Raw genomic sequence first — 20769 nt, forward strand, 5'->3', positions numbered from 1 at the left:
TTCATACCGTGCACGACTGGCACAATGCGAATCTGCGCCAGCAGCTACCTAGAGATTAAGAGCACGTAAACTGCATAACGCCGAAGCATCGAAAGGCGCTTAACGCTTTTCATATAGCTCGAAAGATAACTTCTGCTGCTAAATTGTTTAAAAAAGAGACAAAAAACAAATCTTCCAACTACCGTCAAACGCAATGCCTTCAGTCTGAAACGTGTAAAGGTGCTTCCCGGAGCGACTAATTTATTGTGCTCCAATTTTTTCGGCTAAGTTGCGAAGCTGCGAGTGACTGAGCTTATCGCAGGTTTCATGCTCCAAAAGCGTTTGTGGTTGCATATAAATAGATTGGGTGAATCTAGAGATTTTCGCTTGACATTTCTTCAAGTCTCGTGTTTTGCTTGCGGTAACTTCCCAAAATTATTTAGATTGGTTGCCAGAAACCTTAAAAATACTGCTACTTTTAAACAATGCGAAAACGGCAGTGCACACACTGCTGATGCATGCCCCGCAAACACGGCCTTTCATCCGAGTACGTTAGCAGTTATTTAACTATACGTGTCTGTCAGAACATTCTTGATGCTAACACAATTTCGAGATATATACGTAAAGCGTGTCACGAGAATTTCACTACACATGCGGCGCAGCATTCATCGCGGCCGGATCAAGCGCCACGAAATGAGATCTACCACACTGGCTGCCCAACATACACAATCCGCTTAGTGGTAGCTCAATATCAAGTTAAAACATGGTGTAGCTTCCTTCTTTACGCACCTAAACTATTATGCGAAAATCAACAAGCCCGAGCGATCGCTCGCTGTAAAACATTCCGTATAGTAGAAGCGAGAACAAGAGCGCGTTATGAAACCATGTCAACGACAAACCGACACTATACCCGAGTCGCCTGCGCTACATGCAGCCGCTTCGCGCTACGAAATGCGCTCACATAATCATGAGCTATTGACGCAAAACATCTTTGCTAAAGCTTACCGTTCACTGTAGTTGACGTGTGATGCCACAAAGATGACACGCATACACAGACACCAACGTTCAGGCGGACACCGCACACCGGTACAACCGTTTACGTGCTCGGCGCACTCGTTGAGATGGCGCACCGCCGCGCATGCGCAAGATCTCCGAGCGTGCGCAGGAGCTCCGCGCGCGAGGGCGCGCGCGCTCGGAGGAGTTAGTGCTCCTGTGCAGGAACACTAGGAGGAGTGTGAGCGCCTTTTCCTCCTTCATTTTTTTTTTCGCTCTCTCTCTGCGCGCCATGCGCGCCGGAACGGGTGGCTTATTCATCTTTATCACCATTATTCATCTTTTTTTCGTGGACGAAGGAAATGCGCTGGCAGGTTGTATGACAAACGCTGTGGGCTACCGTATGAGACTGGAACGCTAACTTGAATGCGCTGTTTGTAAAAGCCATTACAGGGCCCTTCAAACGTTTCAGACGCATTATTGCCAGCGTCGATTAGTAATACAGCGTACTTGTAGCATATCTTCCAGCGTACCACCAAATGTGATGCCCGCACGTATGTTAGTGCTAATTTTCTGTTCCGGTGATAGGTCAAAGCAATCAGTACAGCATTGAGGTACTCATATGCGTGGCTGCCCAGGCATACCGCCGGCGAAATACTGGGTGGGCTCTGATAATTTGGCACCTATTTTAAGTGAATGAGAAACTTTGATGGGTTTATAGTGCAGGATATCAGTCAACAAAAAACCGCCCGATGTTAGTGACGCAGCCGAGATATGAAGAAAATGTGAAAAGTATCCGAGAATCGGACGACACACAACGCGAACACCACATGCGCGACATCGGTTCATCGCACATTCACAAAGTCCGCGTTGTCAGCTACAAACATTACGAGTGTCCTTGCTGTTAGCTCGATGCCTGTTTTTAATCCACTTGTAGCTGAACGTTGGTGTCCTTTGCCTATGAACTGGAATTTTGCCTGTCAAACGATGGAAGCCCTACTTATCTGCGTGGATCAGCGTATAGTAGCTGCCTGGACCTTACCTTCGTTTCACGTTCGCTTTCGAGAAGAGTGCACTGGTTTTCGGATTTAGAAACGCGGGGTAGTGACCACATCCCCACCTATTTGAAGATCGAAGGTTTGACTATCTCCAAGTCCTCCAGAACCGTCCAGTGCACCGATTGGCCTAAATACAAAATAATAATGGAAGACTTTTGTCGTGACGGCACCTCCTATGACCTACAGGGCGCGATAAAGGATGCCATACAGACAACCACGCATTTGCTTTCGAACTAACGGCCCTGCGTCGAGCACTGGAATTCATTGAATCTGAAAGAGCTAGAAAATGGGCTGTGTTCTGTGATTCAAAACCGGCATTACAGTGCATGCAGTCAGTTCTCCGACACGGATGCCATGACCAACTGACATACGAAATCGCGAAACTTTACCATCATGTCCAACAAAAAGGTCACGAGGTCGTTTTTCAATGGGTACCTGGTCATTGTGGAATCAGTGGCAATGATTCCGCCGATAACGCTGCTCGTACGGCACATCATGAAGAGCAGAGCGTTCCAATTCCGCTTTCGAGGACAGACGCCGCTAGGCAGCTTCGACACCTGGCACGCAACCTCACACTGACCGAGTGGAACTCGCCAAATTTACGACTTACACGACTGCATCGACTCAACCCCTCCCTGCAACTACGGCCTCCATTCGGACTTCCTCGACGTGAAACTACGCTTCTCTGTCGCCTTTGGTTAGGAGTTGCCTTCACAAAGGCATACTCTACATTAATTGGAGTGACTGACAGTGGAGCATGCGAGGTCTGTGGCACGGAAGAAAACATCGACCACCTGCTGTGTCACTGTCCACGATACACCCCTGAGAGACAAGAACTTGCCAAAGCTTTTCAAAAACTGGGCAATCGGCCGCTTTCTGTGCAGGTGCTGCTGGAACACCGCCCCCATCGCCCGTCGGCCCATAAAGCGGTGAAGGCACTTTTGTGCTTCTTAAGGACGACGGGCTTGTGCGACCATTTGTGACTATCAATGCAATTTCTGTAAGGCCACACTCGTCATTGAGCTCACTGCAATTTCCTTCCCTCCTCTCTCTCCCTGTTATCTTTGTTTTCCCCCTTTCCCCTTCCCCCTGTGTAGGGTAGCCAACCGGACGTGATTCTGGTTAACCTCCCTGCCTTCTTCTTATCTCTTTCCCTCCCTCCTTGTAGCTGAAGCTGGCGTTCATAACAACTATTATAACAATTGGATCGGCGTTTTGCTTTTTTTATTCTACTGCCGCAAAAGTGATGCGACAACTGTGAAGACTGTCTTGGGATTGCCGAGACCGACTACGTAGATCATATCATGTGGTCAACAAATGCGGAGGTATACACTATGTGTATACTAATGTCTAGAAATAGGCTCTACAGCAATCTCAGCAGTATACAACTTCAGTGGCGTATATCAAACGCAGCTACGTATTATCCACCGGTACCTGCTCTTGGTTACAGCGTACACGGGTTGGGCCCAGATTAACGATGTTTGTCTATTGTTAATCTATAGACATGCAATACCACGACAACTCAGAGGCAGACCAGGTGGTGAATTCACCACCTGGTCTGCCGGCTTTCGCGACTTATTCACCACCTTTGCCACATCATCACCATCTGACCTTCACCAGCTGGTCTCGCGAAGTGTACGTCCGGGAAGCAGCCAGGTTTAGCGCCTTCGGGTGCCTGGAAGACCTTTGTGACTCGGACGTTGCCTGTTCCGCCGCGATCCTCGTTCGGTGCAGCTGCACCGAATGACGACTAGCAGTCTGCACGGTTTGCCCGCCGCGCCGGGGTTGCACGCGGTGCCGGTCGCGCATGAACCAGTGCCATATCATCGCCTTCGGAGAGGGCGGGGAGTATGGGAACTCGGCATTACATATTATCGACTTTGTTATATAGACATTCAATACACCAGGAGAGAAAAAGAAATAGAAACCTTAGCCGACTATTATTATTAACTGTCTAATATAGAGAATCTATAGACAGAGTATGGACAAAAATAAATAGAGACTGTATCGGCTTTCGTCTGTAGGTAGTCCATATAGAGGGGAAGCAGACAAAAAAGAAACAAACACTTTATGGAATTTTTTCTATACCGTCTATAGACTGCGCGCAGACAAAAAGAAATAAAAAGCTTATTGACTTTCGTCTATAGAAAGTCTATAGACAGAGTATATGGACAAAAATAGACAGAGACATGTACCCACTTTCGTCTATAGGTAGTCCATAGAGGGGAAGTAGACAGAAAAGAAACAAACACCTTATCGACTTTTTTTCTATAGACCGTCCATAATCTACGAGTAGACGAAAACAAATAGAAACCTTATCGACTTTCGTCTTTAGAAAGTCTGTAGACAAAGTATGGACAAAAATAGATAGAGACCGTATCCACTTTCGTCTATAGGTAGTCCATAGAGGGGAAGGATACAAAAAAAAAACACCTTATCGACTTTTTTCTATAGACCGTCTATAGACTGCGTATAGACAAAAAGAAATAGAAACTTTATCGACTTTCGTCTATAGACAGTCTACAGGCTTTGTATCAACAAAAGTCCAAATCTATAGAAAGGAAAGGTCGTCTATAAGAAGTCTATAGACTTTCTATAGACAGTCTAAAGTCATTTTTGTAAGGGTAGCGCCGTCTAATTGCGTAAAGCTCCCTTTATTAATAGGCGTCTGCCTGTTATAGCCGCGATGGGAGAGTGCTTCATGTGGCATCCCATGTTATACGCTCGGCGGCACTCGACGCGGTGGCTGTTTTCGGACTCGCGTGGTCTGCTTGATACATCGTGGCGTCTTCTACGTTAGAAAGGGCTCCGTGAGACGTACTGAAGTCATCTCACTCGGTGTGGCCGGAGTTTCCGCTGCCGGTAAGGCGGACGGAGCAGATCGATGAAGGGCGTTGACTCTTTGCACTGGTGCAGCCACAACACTTTCGACCGCACCACGCGATAGTAGCTTGTTGTCGATGGTGACGCCCAGGAATTGAACATGAGTTGCACGAAGAATTGAATGCCCTCTGATATTGAGCGTCAGACGTGTTGACTTGCGTCTCACTCCCGGGAAAAGCATGAAGGCAGGGTTTTCCGCTGATAAAGATAGGCCAAGCGTCGATAAGTGGCGATCTATAGTGGAGATGGCGGCCTGGGCTATCCGGGCCAAACGTTTGTGTCGGTACCCCGAGATCCAAATGTAGATGTCATCTGCGTCGATGGACATTTGAACTGCCGTCCGACATACTTTCAGGGCATCTGGAAGGCTGGCCATGACAACGTTAAAAAGCTAGTGAGATTGGACACTTCCTTGTGGGACGCCGAGGGGAAATTCGTCACTTGTCACTCATTATACTTCCGAGCTTAACTTGGGCACATCGATCACTGAGAAATTCATGAACGAATCGAATCGAGCATTTCCCGAGACGCACATGGCTCGGAGTCCGTTGATCATGCCTGTATGAAGCACACAGTCGTATGCCTTGGCAACGTCCATAAAGATGGCGAGTGTGGAAAGGTCGTCTACGCGATGGTGCTCGATATGGCTTAGTAGATCGAAGACACTGTCCTGGGCACTCAACCATGGACGAAATCCGGTCATACATGATGGCAGTCTATTTCCTTGCTCAAGGTACTTTGTTAACCTCGTACATATTAGTCTTTCCGTCAACTTTGATGCGCATGATGTTAGCGATGCTGGCCGATATGAGGTGATGTTTGCAGGATCCTTTTCGGACTTGAGCACTGGCACCACCCATGCTGTCTTCCACGCTTCTGGGATCTCTCCTGTGCTCCAGACGTGATTAAATATGTCCAGAAGGGCTCGTTTTCATTCGTATGGCAGATTTGTCAGCATCTGATTGCTGATCAAATCGGAACGCACAGCACAGCGTCTTCTTAATTTGCTAAGCGCCAAATCCAACTCACGAAAGGTGAACGGCGTATCCATGGTATGAAGTGCTTCAGACAACAGAGGGTTCGATACTCGTGCTGATCTGCCAGATGTGTATACGTCTGCAAAATCTTCAGCAAAGGTTTGGAAATCTTTTCCTTGCTTCAAAGCAAGTGCTTCGAATGGCCTGTGTAGGCGAATCTTTCCGGATAGGCTCTTCATTACTCCCCATATCCTTGTCATGGGAGTAAACGCCGACAAACTCTCAGAGAAAGCAGCCCATCTAACTCGTCTTAACCTTTTTGTGTGACGACGGATGACAGCGTTTATCCTGTTGTATTCAGTTTTCGCAGATGGATCTCCCGTTTTTCTCATTAGTTTTCGCTCCGCTCTCCTACGCGCTGCGCAGAGGTTGTTTAGTTTCAAATCAGGAGTAGGGAAATGATCTGGCAGTTTCACCATTGAGGTAGCCGCTCTTTTGCTCCACAGCACATCTGCGAACAGCTCACCAGGGGAGTCATCCAACGCTTCTCTGTATGAGTCCCAGCGTGTCACAGCACAGAATTGTCGCCCAGCAGTGTGAAATCCGGTGATGTTGGTGAAGATCGGAAAGTGGTCACTGCCCATCCTCTCTGGGGCCGTTGTTGACGATACGACAAGGTCTGTAGAATGGATCACGAGGTCTATGGCTCTCCATGAATTTGGTAGTCTGAAGAAAGTCGGTTTGCCATCGTTCTCGATACATAAGTCAGCAGCATACGCGGCTGCGACAAGTTCCTTGCTTCGGGAATCTGCAGTCTTATCTCCCCAAAGCGAATGATGTGCGTTAAAGGCGCCACAGATTATTCTAGGTGAGGGGCAACGAATGCAAAGGTCCTTTATAAACGCCTCCATGGAGACCTTCCTGCGCGGACTTATATACGCCGACACCACACTGAGTTTTCGTTTTCCTAGGCACACTTGCACAGCGGCGACTTCCAAGAAGGTAGAACAAAGGTCTGGCACCGGTAAGGTGACGTGAGGTATTTCTCGCCTGATTTATATCACCGCAGTTCCATTTGCAAATGACGGTATACTCGGATTTGCATGTCTGATGTACCCTGGGATCGTCCTTCCATTTGAGAGAACGGCTTCCGAAAGGGCTAGAATTGGTATAGGTATGTCTCGAAGGAAAAGGCTGAGTTCAGAAAGACGCTGTAGAATACCGGCGCAGTTCCATTGCATTATTAAGGGCATTTTTGGACGACTGAATGGACCAAGTGGGCGAGAAATTGCCATTGTGCTACTGAGGGTATGTGGAAGTAGAGCAGAGTATTACTGACTCAAGGGCCAGCACCGCTTCCAGCATATCCTTCGTTGAACTAGTAGGCATGTTCGCGACGTGGGAACGTAGTGCTGTGAACAAAGCGCGTATCACATGATGGCAGTGTTCCTGCTGACTGTTTCCAAGTGGTACTTTTGCTTTGTGGCATCGTATCTTAGGATCGGCATACATGGAAGCCTGCGTAATGCTGTTGGTGAGTCGTACACACTTGAACATAATTTTGAGAGGTGTACACTTACAGGATATTTCTAACTACACATTGTTTTTTTTTCTTAATATGAATGTTCTTGGCACGTGAACCATAGAAAAAATACTGGGAAATCCCATATAGCGCTCTGACTAATGTAATTATAATACTTTTTCTACAGCTATTCTCGGTTTGATTTTCCAGGACGTTTCCGCGTTGTGACGTCAGAAGGGAGTACGTGGTCACGTGAGAGCATGACATTGCGATTCTTCGAACTCGCCCAGGCTCACTTGGTGGCCTACCCCGCTGCTGCTTGTTATGAGGCCGATGCAGGAACATATCAGGCGGCCGAGCGAGCCGGAGCTCGTGTCAGAATCTCGCAATGTCTCGCTTGAGCGTTCTCCGTGTCGTGACGTCACCACACGACAGAGGCGATACCGAAAGTGGTGAAGATTAGAGAGCAGATGAGTATACCTGATATTTCAGTTGACAATAAAAGAAAAAGAAAATGGAGGTGGTAGGTCACTTAATAGGGAGGACGGTCTGCCGGTTGTCTATTAGAGTTATATAAGGGCGTGCTAAGGGAAGGTAAGCGCAGTCGAGGACGCCCAAGAATTAGTTGATGTGATGAAAAGTGGAAATCTGCAGGTATAACTTAGAATTAGCTAGCGCAAGATAGCGGTAATTGGAGATTGCTGGGAGTACCCTACATCCCGCGGTGGACATAGAAAGCCTGCTGATGTTGATGATGATTATGTAAAAGCGCAACCTTCAAGCCCCTGTCCACTAAGAGTCCCAGACCGATCCAATTGGCGAGGGATGGCGTTGACCTCCGTCCCCACCTTCTAAATTTAGCACTTTACCTCTCCATGACCCCCCTCCCAGACCTGTACAAATAGCTCTTCTGGAACGATGTTGAGCCCACTTGAACAGTTGTCTGTTCAGAAGAGAGCTCCCCTTCAAGCTACGCTTGATTCGCTCCTGCCAGAAGTCGCACTGCCGTTTCGACACTTAATGGCTCGAGCATGTCGCGACAAGCAGCGAAAACGCCTATCGATGTGGCCTCACGTCTACACTAGAACGAGTGAAGAACTCGATAAAGCTGCCGCGGTGTAACGCAGGACTGACTACCTCTGCGGGGCGATGGCGGCGAGCATTATCTGCGGCTGGGCTCCTTGCCTTCTCAGCGCCGCCGAGCATGTGTTCGACCGGCAAACGCTGGCGTTCGCCTTCCTCGTTCCGGTCTCCCTGCTACTGACAAGCTTCCAGGCCGTCCGGGAGTCCTCGCGGTGGCTGCTCGTCACCGGCGGCGTCGCCGACTTCATCGACAGGCACAATGCCACGTCCCCTCATGGAGGAGGGCGTCGCTCCGACGTCGAACATGACCGTGGCGCTTTACGGCGGCTGCGTGATGCCAAGGCCGCCGCGACGGCCGAAGGACGTCGCACCACGGAGGCGTCTCTGCAATCTGGCAGCGCTGCAAGCCCGATCGTCCTTCCCGGATTTGTGGCGAGGACTGCGTCGCTGTCGGTGCTCTTCTTAAGCGAGATCGTCATCATGAACGAGACGTCGGAATGCGGCGAACCGGAACGGGATCTGTCCTCGCCAGCTCCGTCCTCCTGGCGGGCGGCGGTCCTGGTGATCCCGCGCGCCGTCAGCGTCCTGCTGGCGGCTCGATTTCTGCGAAGCTGCGAGCGCAAGAGGGCGCTGACGCTGGGTCTCCCGCTGAGCTGCGCCGCCATCGCGCTACTAGCCCTCGTCGAGCTGGCCCTCACGAGCCGCGACTCGTACGTCCTCGTCGTCGTCGGCGAGCTGGTGTTGGCCTCCGCGTTCGTCAACCTAGCCTTCGCCTGCGTCTACAGCCTCGAGCTGTACGCGACGGCCGATCGCGCCGCGGGCTTCGCCACCGTCTGCTCGTCGGGAGTTCTGGGCGGAGTCGCGCTGTCGAGCCTCTTGGAGGGCCAGGACCCGGCGGTGCGGAAGGTGCTCGGCTTGTCGCTGGCCATCGTGGCCATGCTGCTGGTCGAGCAGCTGCCTGAGACCAAAGACGCCCGAGTGCACGACGCGTTGTTCGACGCAATCTCGCAGCTCAAGCGCTACAGCATGTCGAGCTCGTCGAAGAGCTTCCCGGACCCGCGTCCATCGACCGACTAATGGCTACTTGCCCGAGGGGAAATTATTCGCGACCTGTAACTGAAATCCCCGCAGTTTGAAATGTGTCGCACTGTTGTTTCAATTTCGCGATCTGATTGTTGAAATTTTAAACGTATACGTAAAGAATTCCCCTCTCTTGTACGTGTCGCCGCGGCATTCAGTATGTTTCTTTCCCTTTTGCGTATTGTTTACCTCAGCTCTGTATGTCTGTTCAGCGTTCAACCACGAGTGGGAGGCAGACTTCATCCATATCGACACGTAATAGCGCTACACACGCAGCAAAGGCTGCTTCCTGTGACTTGTCTGTGCACCGAAGAGCGTGCGACCTAAAACCATTCAGTAGTGGAGTTCTCGACACTTCCCTAGAAGAGCAGAGACATTTCGCCAGGGCACCACTAACTTCTAAACCGTAGGCCTGGTTTATGATGTTTTTAGCATTAGTTGTATCCTCTGTGCTTTGGTACCTCGGTCAAGAACGCCTTTCATGATGAGTACAGCCGGTTTCGCTGCATGCATCAAGCCTTGCGCAAACGGTGTGTTTGCCAGCAGGTTTCGTGTCATACGCGCTGCTTATTGTTGGATTTAGTATTTCTAACTATATGTGTGCGCCTATTATGCCAGCGTCAGGGGCATATTAGACCCTTTGTGTTGAAGCTTAGGTGAGGACGTACAAGCGCACGCTTTTCATGCCGTCCACAATGTCGCTCACTGATTCACTTGAAAGGCAATGAATAATAAAATTGAATTCCTCTCTTCCACGAGAAAAAAGGAGGTATTAATATGTAATCTAGAATTTCCGTTAATCATGCACTGCTATTGCAGACCTATTTGTGCCATCCTTCTGCCAGGAGTAAAGAAATAACGCATACCCTTGAGTCTACGAAAACATCGTCAATAGAATAGCCACAGTTGAGAGTTTAATCCTTTCCCCAATACTCTAGTGCGTGCTTTGTCTCATCTTAATAAAAAATAAAATATTGTGTAAACAGGACGCACGCGTACGCGCATACGCACGCGCACACGCACGCGCACACGCACACACACGCGCACATTTGTGTGGGTGTGTATGCCAGATCGCTTTTTCGGAATCGAGACTTTTTTGTGTTTAACGTGAACACGCAGAGTATGCCCACAGAGTGCAGCGTATGGGGTGCCGAGTCCGAGCCAAGTAGGCCTCGTCTTAGAGTCGGCCTCACCACAAAGGGAACTGTGTGATGCCCAAAGTCCTCCTCTTCGAACGTTGGCTACAACCTGAGCCGCCTCTGCAGCTCTGGCGACTGTGCGGTCACTTCAAGTGTTGATTCTTCCTACGAACTTGTTGCCTTCTATTTGGGTGCAGCTCCAATTTTGGCACGGATAACCCATTTTCCCGCACAAGGAACGATGTTCGCTGTGATTGGCTGCCCTGTGCTTTCTTAATTTCTGAGTGTGTGCGAGTTATTTCTCGATACGAAAAGTCTTGAGAAGCTTATTAAACCTCCTTGAAACATCGCGTAATCGACGAAGCAAAGAAAAAAAAAACCACTGTGCCATCGTACCAACCACGTGACTCACGACATCACGGTGACACCTCAGCAGCGTTGCGTTGATTGGTTTTCCAAGTTTAGTAAAAGTTGTTGAACGAACGGTTAGGACAATGCGTGGGAAGAATAACATCAAGAATTTATAGCTCTCTTATTCTGTATTGTAATGAAACTACTATAGTGTCCGTTTCAACTGGACTAATTCACATCCGTGGATTCTCCGCGGGGCGTTGCAAGCTTATCAGATCGAGGTCAAACAGCCGTCGAGTGTGAGGTGGTGGTGAAAAACTTTTATTGCTCTCAGACGAGAAGCACGCGGAGGCACGCACATGGGCCAGTCCTTAAGGGCCCGGCCCCTAAAATACTGGCTGGAATCCCTAGTATGGGACCCCGGTGGCGTCGGCCGCTGCCCGGGCGCGCTCGACCAAGGCCCTTTGGGCCTGCAGGTCATAGCAGCCGAGGAGGGTCGCCTCCCAGTCCTCCCGAGTGGGGTTGGGGTGAGGAGAATAGCTGGGTTAGATGGGCAGGCCCACACCATGTGGTAGATGTCCGAAGACTTCTCCGCACAGTGCGCACAACTGCCCGTGAAAGAACGATCAAAATGTTTGAGTGCTGCCGGGCACTGCAGAGTGTTCGTATAGAGACGGAGTAGAAGCCGCTCCTCCGTCTTAGACCTTTACTCGGGCGAGGCTAAAGGTTATGGCCAGATTGATAATGCAGGACAATGTCTTTAAGAGAATACGCGGGATTGAATTCAAGATCCTGATCTAGGGGGTCGAGAAAGGACGCCCGGAGAGAGAGCGCGCGGGCGGCGGCATCGGCTGCCTCATTACCCTCGAGACCCATATGAGCAGGAGCCCATACTATGTTCCGGTGAGCGGGGTCCCCGGTGTAGGTGCAACCCTGAAGTAGTCGGTAGGCTAAGTATGGAGCCCAGCCTTGCTCGACGTACCGACAGGCCCCTCGCGAGTCGGAGATAATTGCTTTGGAATCAGAGTGGGTAGCAGCCAGTGAAATGGCGACCTCCTCCGCATGAGTTATGTCGCGGGCGCGAAATGTAAGCCCGTTAACTGTTTTGGACTGGTGGACGACTGCGGCCGTGTACCATCCCCCATGGTGGGGGCCGGAGGCGCCCACGTAATAAGTGCCGGGTTTCGACTCATAATGGCGGCGCAGGGCTTCCGCCCGCGCCAGGCGCCGGCCATTGTCACGTTGTTAGGAAGAGGGTGTACGTGGAGGGCGCATCTCCACTCGAAAGGGAGTCGTACTCGCTATTCCATAAGGGTGGTGTGTTGGATGTGTAGTCGGGCAAGGAGGCGGCGACCCGACAGTGTCTTAGAGAGGCGTGTGTATTGGTTAGTTAAGTGAGCCTCTCGGAGCTCCCGGAACGTGTTCACCATGCCTAGACCCAGGAGTCGCTGGTTGGAGGTGTTCACGGGGAGATCGAGGGCTCTCTTAACAATTTTGCGGAGGATGACTTCGAGTGCATCCTCGTCTTGTTTCCGAAGGTGGAGGTAAGGAGTCGAATATAAGAATTGACTGGTCACGAATGCATGCGCCAGCCGCAAGGCGTCTTTGCACCGCAACCCCCCGCGTTTGTTGGAAACCCGGCGGACCATGCGGCCCACCTGGTCCCCCACCTTACGGAGCTGGGCCAGGGTAGTGTTCGACCGTCTGTGTTGATCAATGAAAAGCCCCAGTACCCGGACTTCTGTGTGTTCAGGAATTGGTCCGGTCTCCAGAAAGAGCTCAATTTTGGCTGTACACTTTGGTGAGGGGCGTATGGGTACAAATTCAGACTTTTGAGGGCAGCATTGCAGGCCACAGTGGCGAGCATAACGGTCCACTATGGTCACCGCTTGTTGCAGGTTGGCCTCAATGTCTCCGAGTGAGCCCTGCGTGGCCCACAGGGTGATGTCGTCGGCATACAGCGCATGCTGCACACCAGCGACAGCACCCAATTGGGCCGGCAGATGCATCATAGCCAGATTGAATAGGAGAGGAGACAGCACTGCACCCTGTGGTGTTCCTCTGGTTCCAAATCGGAAGGGACCGTGTTGAGTGTCCTGGATTTTAATGTAGGAGTCACGATCTGTCAAAAATTGCCGAATGTATCTGAACGCGTTGCGTCCGCAGCCGGTTTGTGAAAGATGGGTGAGTATTACCTCGTGAGTAACGTTGTTGAAGGCCCCCTTCAAGCCTAAGGCCAGTACGACTTTATCGTTGTGGGGGCATTCGACCGGGTCAAGGATGTCCCCGATTGAGTTGTAGCAGAACATCCTGTGCGGACCTGTGCGGGCGAAATCCAAACATGGTGTCTGCGAAGATGTGTTGATTTTCCATGAACTCGGACAACCTATCATGCACCATCGTCTCCATTAGTTTGCCCACACACGAGGTGAGAGAGATGGGGCGAAGGTTGTCCGTGTTGATGGCCTTGCCAGGTTTGGGAATGAATGTGACCAGAGCGGTTTTCCAATCGTTGGGGAGTGGCGCGTCCCCGAGCCAGATTGAATTGATGTAATCCAATAAGGACTGGTAGGCCGCGTCGGGTAAGTTAGCGAGTAATTTGACTGTAATTTTGTCCCGACCCGGGGCTGTGCCACGTTTCATTCTCGCCAGGGCTGCCCGCAAATCGTGGAGCTGGAACGGCTGATCCAGCTCGGCGTTCTCCGAACCTGCATAAGAGTACGCCGATCTGCAGGGGCCCTGGGTAGTGCACAAGTATTGGTCCCGTAACTTGTGCGCTAGCTGAGTTGTGTTGCCGTGAAAACTGTGTATGGCACGTTGTAGATGTTTATTAGTTTCTGTGCGTGTCTGCGTTGGGTCGATAAGGGCGCGGAAGAGCCGCCAGGTATTCCTGCTGGACATCTGCCGCGCCGCCGTGTTGCAACGATCCACCCAGTTGGCGTCTGCGAGCTGGGCCGCATACTCGGCCGCCCGCTGGGTGAGCTCGGCAATTCGAGCCTTAAGTTTGCGGTTATGCTTTTGTCGGCGCCACCGGCGGACGAGGCAATGCCGCGCTTCCCAGAGGTGGAGGAGGTGGTTATCCAAGTCCGATACCGCCTCGGAAAGCTGAATTTTGGTTTCGGTGGAGCGAAGGCTAGAAACCAATTGTTGGGACCATGACTGGTAGCCTTGTTCGAGTATAGATGTCGCTGTGTTGTAATTTTGCCTAAACTTGGACCAATCTGGGAGTCGGGCCTGTGTTGTGGGTTTTGCTAATGGCTTGGTCCGAATTGTAGTGTTTAGGATGCAGTGGTCGCTACCGAGGGTTTCCTCTGTGTTGACCCAGTCTGCATACTGAATGTTGCGGGTAAAGGTCAAATCCGGACATGTATCCCGTGTCACGGAATTGCCTATATGGGTTGGGTGGACGGGGTCCGTGTGAAGAGTGAGGCCCAACGTTGACGCAAGCTCCGCCAACTTGCGTCCCCGTTTCTCTTCGCGCTGGTACCCCCAGACTCGACTGGGGGCGTTGACATTGCCAGCAATCAAGAGGGGGTCCCGACCCGCAACTCTTAGCGCACGGCTAAAGAGGTCAGAGAATGATACATTCGGCAATTTGGGTGTGCAGCAGACATTTAGAATGTGCAATGGTGAGTCCTGTTTGCGGAGGGCGAGGAGAGTCACCATTAAATGGGAAAACTCAAGGTGGAGGTCTAAGTCGACCATATTTGCAATATAATTTTTATGAACGCGTAGACAAACGTCGTATAGTTTAAGGTGGCGCCCCTTCCTGGCTCTTGAAGGGCCACCACGGCGGGCATATGCTCAAAAGTTGAAAGGAAAAGCCGAAGGTTGGCCCGCTTAGTACGAGACCGTAGTCCTCGGCAGTTCCATTGAGTTACAGTGACAGGATATGCCAATTTAGATAAGGGGAACGCCTACACCGAGGTTGTCCCACCATGTTCGGATTTAGGGGTTATAGGAGGGAAGGTAGGTGTCCCGGAGCCAGCAACCAGGGCCTGAAATTCAGCTCCTGATAGGGGGCAGCTGTCCTCATCGTCTTCCAGATCAATTGCTCGACGCGACGATTTGGAGGGCCGGCCGGATACATCTTTAAGAGGACCGGCCCTGCGAGACGTGCGGGGGAGATTCGCGACATGTTGGGGGTAGGAAGGGGCTCCATGACCTTGGCAATGATGCGTTCCATTGCCGTCCCGATAAGGGTCTCGAATTTGGTGTTAAGGCGGGCTTCAAGATTGGCCACAAAGGCATCCGACGTCACCGGCGCCGCCGTGTCCCTCTCCATGGCTTCTGCTAGGGGTGCAGATTGGGGGGGAGCAGCGGTTTTAGCTTCTAAGGCTTCAATTTTGGCAAGTAGCATCTCGTTTTGGACCCGGAGAGATGCTACCAAGTTGTGAAGGTCAGCGTCGGTCGCCGAGCTAGGGGAAGGAGAACGTGGTTGGGAGGAGGAGGCAACCCTGCCCGAGCCGCTCACCTGTTTTCCCTTTTTGACTGCAGTTGCCCAGGCACCGGTCTCGCCTTGGTAGTGGGCTTGCTTCCCCGATCCGCCGTGTGGGGGCGGTGGTGGCGATTGGTCGCCCTTCGCGTCACGCCCGCTTGCGGACGCTTGCTTCTTGGAGTTGGTGACGTCACCGCGGGGAGCTGAGTCACCGCCGGTGGCGCGATGCTGCTGACCTGGCTTCTTCCTCGTCGCGCCAGGTTTTCCGCCCATTTGAGCGGCCATCTTGGTGTCGAGGCGGTACTTGGCAGTACAGTCTCTGGAGTTTGTGGCATGGCCACCACCACAAACAGCACATTTCGGATTGCACTCATGAGGGGCCCGTAACCCTTCCACGAAAGGAGCCTGCAGTCCACACAGGCCGCACTTGTCTTGCATTGGATTTGGACAGGAGTCTGCTCTATAGCCCACGGTGCCACACACACCACAGGCAGGGATAGTGCGTAGGTAGGGCTGCACTTGGACAATCTCCGAGTTGTAGTTCACTGTCCGGGGCCTCACTTTTCCGGCAAAAGTCAGGCGAGCCTTATTGTAGGTTCCAAATTTACGAATTTCTATGATGGTGCCATGCCTCCACTGAATACCGTCTTTTAGAGTTTCCCCTGTTTCTTGATTTGCCACAGTGATGACGCCGCAGCAAATTTCTTCGCCATTTTGCTTGAGATGGCCCCGCAGTGGCACGTCTCCCTGAGCCACTTTGATCACGAAATCACCAAGCAGGCTGTCCGCCACGTAGGCGTTCTTGGTGCTCGCAATGAGTAGATTTTGCTCGCGGGAGAAGACAAAGCTGAGTTCCGCTGCCATTTGCGGTCCGAGGTAGGCACGCAAGGCCAGGCCCAGCTCACCATATTGGAAGGCACTCCCGATGGCCATAGCTGCTCGGGGCTTGATGATCATGACGAAATCGTCGGGTTGGAACTTGGGGAGAGGTTTGGGCCTCCATGTTGATTTAGGTTGGCGGTCCTTGGCCACACGCGAGACGGGACCATGCTGAGATGAGGTCGACTTGCCGGTTGTCGTTGTGGCGTCTGCCGTCAGTTTGGCATTCCGGCGCTGAGAGCGGCTCTCAGCGGCAAAAAACCTATTTGTTAGCGAGTGTGAGGGTTCTGTTTATTTTGCCAGCCTGTGCCAGTAACACGCGCGACGGAGGGCAAAGCACAGTGCGTGGAACCTGTTTCCCGAACGGAAAGTGCGTTGAACCAGATCCGAACTACCGAACCTTTTTCTGTTCGACATAATACCATCGTAAACGTCACGAACGTCACGTCATGCTTAGTACACTCCGTTGCCTTTAGCTGTTGCTTGAAAGATGGTGTCAAGGTGCTTACGCTCCCACTGGAAAGTTTCTTCAAAGCCTAGATACAGGTACACGAAGTACTGTGTGGCTTACACGATATAGCATAGTCAAGATAGAGCGATGAGGAGTAATGAAGGTTTCAGTGCTCAATCTTTTCGTATAGATGCATGGATGTAACTGTAGTGGGTCCGGTTCCGCCGCCGCCGCCGTGAGCGTCTGCACAACGAGCGGATGTTTATGTTCGCAGCGCCGGCCTGCGCGCAGAGAGAAGAGAATGAACTTTGAGCGCAACCGGCGAGCAGCCGAGCGGCGGTGAAACTGAACCTTTATTGTACGTGACTTCCACGCCGAGGAGGCCGGCGCTGCGAACATAAACGTCCGCAAGTTGTGCAGACGCTCACGGCGGCGGCGGCGGAATCGGATCCACTACAGTAACTAACATATTCTTGTTCTTGTTCCCTAATGAAATGGCGCATCCCACGCTGGACGATCGGCCATGAAATGGGGCGCTTCTAAGTATAGGCTGGGAATCCCATGACTTCTCATCCCCCCCCCCCCTAGTCCAAGGCGCATGCGTCGCGTAATTGGCCTTCGGGTTTTGTCAGTAAACACCTACAACCCCATCCAATCCAATCCAATCCTGCGGTTTGCACGTGCAGCACGAAAGGTCCGGTGGCAGTAAAGAGGACGAAGACGCTGGCCGCGCACAAATGGCTCACCCGACTGGTTCGCCTTCTCAGACGAGGGTATTCATCATCCCCGCTCTCAGCGGTCACCTGAGGCTCTTTCCCTGCCGCTTGCTCTTCAGCATGCTCTCAGTGGCAGCCGCCGTGACAAGTGCCATTGCCGTCGTCTCACTCGGAGTGTACGGAGTGAGCCGGAAGGGCTACCTGTTCAAATCAAGCTCGGCGCCTCCTTCCTGTTGCCCGGAAGACGTTCGGGAGGCGGTGCAATTCCTCAACAGGAGTTGCGACCCCTTCCACGAATTCAACGCGCGGGTCTGCACCAACGGTCTGATGTTCAGACTCTGGAAGCAACTGGCCCGCGAGTCCGAGCTCGAGCAAATGGTTGTCACGGGCCGAGTGCCATGGCGCCTGCGGGAAGCCAAGGGCACGGCGTTCTTAACAGCCTACTACAAGACTTGCACCGAGGCCATGCGTGACAAGGAAGGCTTCGTCTCGAACCTAGCCCAAGTCCTGGCGAGGGAAGCGCACCGGTTCCTCGCCAAGCCGGACTCCTGCAACGCCCTCGCCTACGCCGCCATGGTGTCCCTCAAGTACAAACTTCCGACCGCCGTGGAGGTCAACTACGAGCCAAGGGTTCCGCTCGCGGAGCTTACCGTCGCCACGCTCTGCTCGCTCGAACCTTTGCGTCCGGCGATCCTGACCTCCTCCGTCAAAGCTGTAGCGGAGCTAGGCGTAGCCTCGGTAACGCCGGACGGAGTGAAGGCGCTGATCGGCAGCGTATGCGGTCGCTTCATTTCGGAGAACAATAATTCGAAATGGCACGCCACAGGCGACGCCTTGAAACGAACGCGTTGGCACGTGGGTGGCTTGCGATTCGCCCTGGCTTCCGTGGGCTGCACCATGGACGTCAACACTCGCATCAGCGTGAAGGGCGTCGCAGGAGTGTTGGTGGTTTACGACGATTACGCGGACTGCGACCATCGCGAAGCCGATGGTGACAAGGCGGCCTACTCTGCTTTTCCACAGCGTCGCGAGTGGGACGTACGAGTTCTACAAGCCATACGCCGGCCAGCCGGACCGCATGCGGGAAATCTGCAAGGCCAGCGTTCAGGACGTCGGGGAAGTGTGGGACATGTTCGCGGCCGAATACTTGAGGACTCCCGAGAAGGAAGACTGGCTGGGTGACAAATTCGCAGCCGTCAGAGACACCGTGTACCGCGAGTACCGCGCGAGCCGTATCTTCGACGCCGAAGATGATTACCGTCTCGGAGACTTCTTCGCCAAGCTGTCCCTGAGCACCACCACGGAAGCGAGCCCAACCACCGACGTGGCGCTGAAGCCCACCCCCGTCTTTGCCGAAAACCTGCTGAACGGTCGCGCCTACGACTTCCACGACCGAAGAGACAGCCAGCAGGGCACCAAATTCCTAAAGTTTCCGAAGGCAGGCTACATTTGGATTCCTCCCGTTATGCTTGACATGATTCGCACTGGCCCGGCGACGGGGTCGGATATACCTAATATGGCGGCACTCGGGTGGTTCGTATCACAGGCTGTTTGGGAAGTGGTTTTCAGCGGTCATTTGTGGTTGCCGAGGACCGAGGCCGAGATCAAACGCCTGTGGTCATGCTTCAACCCCGAGGAGAACGGAATGAACGAGAGCGTATCGGTGCCCCTCGTTCTGGGCTTGTCGTCTGCGCTTAAATCCTTCGCTCGTCCCGACTGGTACCAGGCGCGGCTAGTTGTGAGTCGGCTGAAAATGTCACATGGAGAGATTTCCTACATTTTGGCCTTCTTGTCCAGATGCCCGTCGGATACGACTCCTCAAACTGTGCGCGAACTCATAGAGGCACTGATGTACGCGGGAGACTTTGCGTCGGTGTTCAGCTGCGCGGCCGATTCACCGATGGCAGAGAAGTCTCGGTGCTCCTTTTAGACCACGCCGGCACCCGATAGACTATAATGCCCCACTGGAGCCTGAAGCTTAAGCGTACTGATAATTGATACCGCCTTTACTTTTTTCTGGCCGATTAAAGCACTATAAAGATCGGTGTGCTTTTGTAAGTCTGTCTGCCGCAATATTCCTGTATTAGATTATAGGCCTCGATTGTTCATAGGTTCGATACACATCAACTGGCGCGTATGCTACCTCCTTTCTTTGAACTGCTAAAGGAGCACGGAAAGTCAAAGGACTCACGGACAGACATACATAGAGGAAACCGAGTGAAGTTCCCGAAAAATCTAATCACAATGAAAAGGTGATTCCTGAAGGTTTTCATTTAGCTACTTGTGTAGTGCGATATTTATAAATGTAATTGTCCGCTCGCCCACCCGCTTACTTGCATGAGTCAATAAGTTAATTATTAACTGGATCGGCGTCCAAAGTTTCTCTCTGCAGCCTGTCCCATGCTCTTGCTGGTAACATAAGTGACTTTCTTGGGACTATAATGGGTAGCCGTAATCAATCAATTGCATTTTTGAAAAAAAAAAGCGTGATTGGAAAGGTAATCGGTTACCTTTTTTCTGTAACCTGTAGTAGTCTGTGCCTGGGTATATCGTTGAGACATCGGCCCCGTTTGACCGACCTACACTCCACCGGACGTTAGCCGGAATTGGTGCACAACTATGGTTGCACAGACGGTATACCGCTTCAAGCGCCCTTTCCCGCGTATGAACTTCTAGCTTTTCTTTTTATTCCTGATGAGGACGCACAACTTGGAGAACTTGCAAGGCGCTGTGAGCATGAGGTCAGCTCCATGTTTCGGCCCTATCCTTTTTTAAGTTGTATGAGGTGGCATGAACATACAGCATCATTACGTAGCTCCTTGGTAGCTTTTTTTGGCATATTTGAACCGTTGGGACCTTAGCTGTTTGAGCTCTTGGAGCAAGGAAAAGCTCACAGGTACGAGAACATTGGAGGAGTAATCCGAGCTGGTCAGGCGCATAACATGATGTTCAAAGCCATGGCCAGCCTTGTGCATACAGGACTGGTAATGGCATTACCTATTATACCTAGCGTCATCTAGGCTCGCGAGCGACTGAAGAGCTTTTGGTTTTATACAATCTTACTTGGTCCTGCGGAACTGTGCCTGCACACTGGAAGACAAGCAAGATCGTGTCATTATTGGAACCAGGGAAGACACTGCGTGCTGTGCTTTCCTGCAGACCTGTGGCGCTTGCCAGTTGCATAGGTAAAACCATGCAACGCATGCTCGTGATGCTCGTG

At 51.9% G+C, this 20769-nt stretch overlaps 1 protein-coding gene across 2 annotated transcripts in view; it reads left to right on the forward strand.

The window, feature by feature from the left end:
• Window positions 1-20769, forward strand: part of LOC139061022 (solute carrier family 22 member 7-like) — a 50534-nt gene that overhangs the window by 9857 nt on the left and 19908 nt on the right. The window contains exon 6 of one of the 2 annotated variants that reach the window (XM_070540441.1): window positions 8540-10674. The exons of the other annotated variant lie outside the window; for it this stretch is intronic. Within the exon in view, the coding sequence (XP_070396542.1) occupies window positions 8540-9572 (1033 nt within the window). The 3' untranslated portion in view covers window positions 9573-10674. Of the gene's footprint in view, window positions 1-8539; window positions 10675-20769 lie in introns of those variants that run through there. 2 annotated transcript variants of the gene reach the window in all.

This window comes from Dermacentor albipictus, chromosome 6 (genome assembly GCF_038994185.2).
Source record: "Dermacentor albipictus isolate Rhodes 1998 colony chromosome 6, USDA_Dalb.pri_finalv2, whole genome shotgun sequence".
Classification (NCBI taxonomy): domain Eukaryota; kingdom Metazoa; phylum Arthropoda; class Arachnida; order Ixodida; family Ixodidae; genus Dermacentor; species Dermacentor albipictus.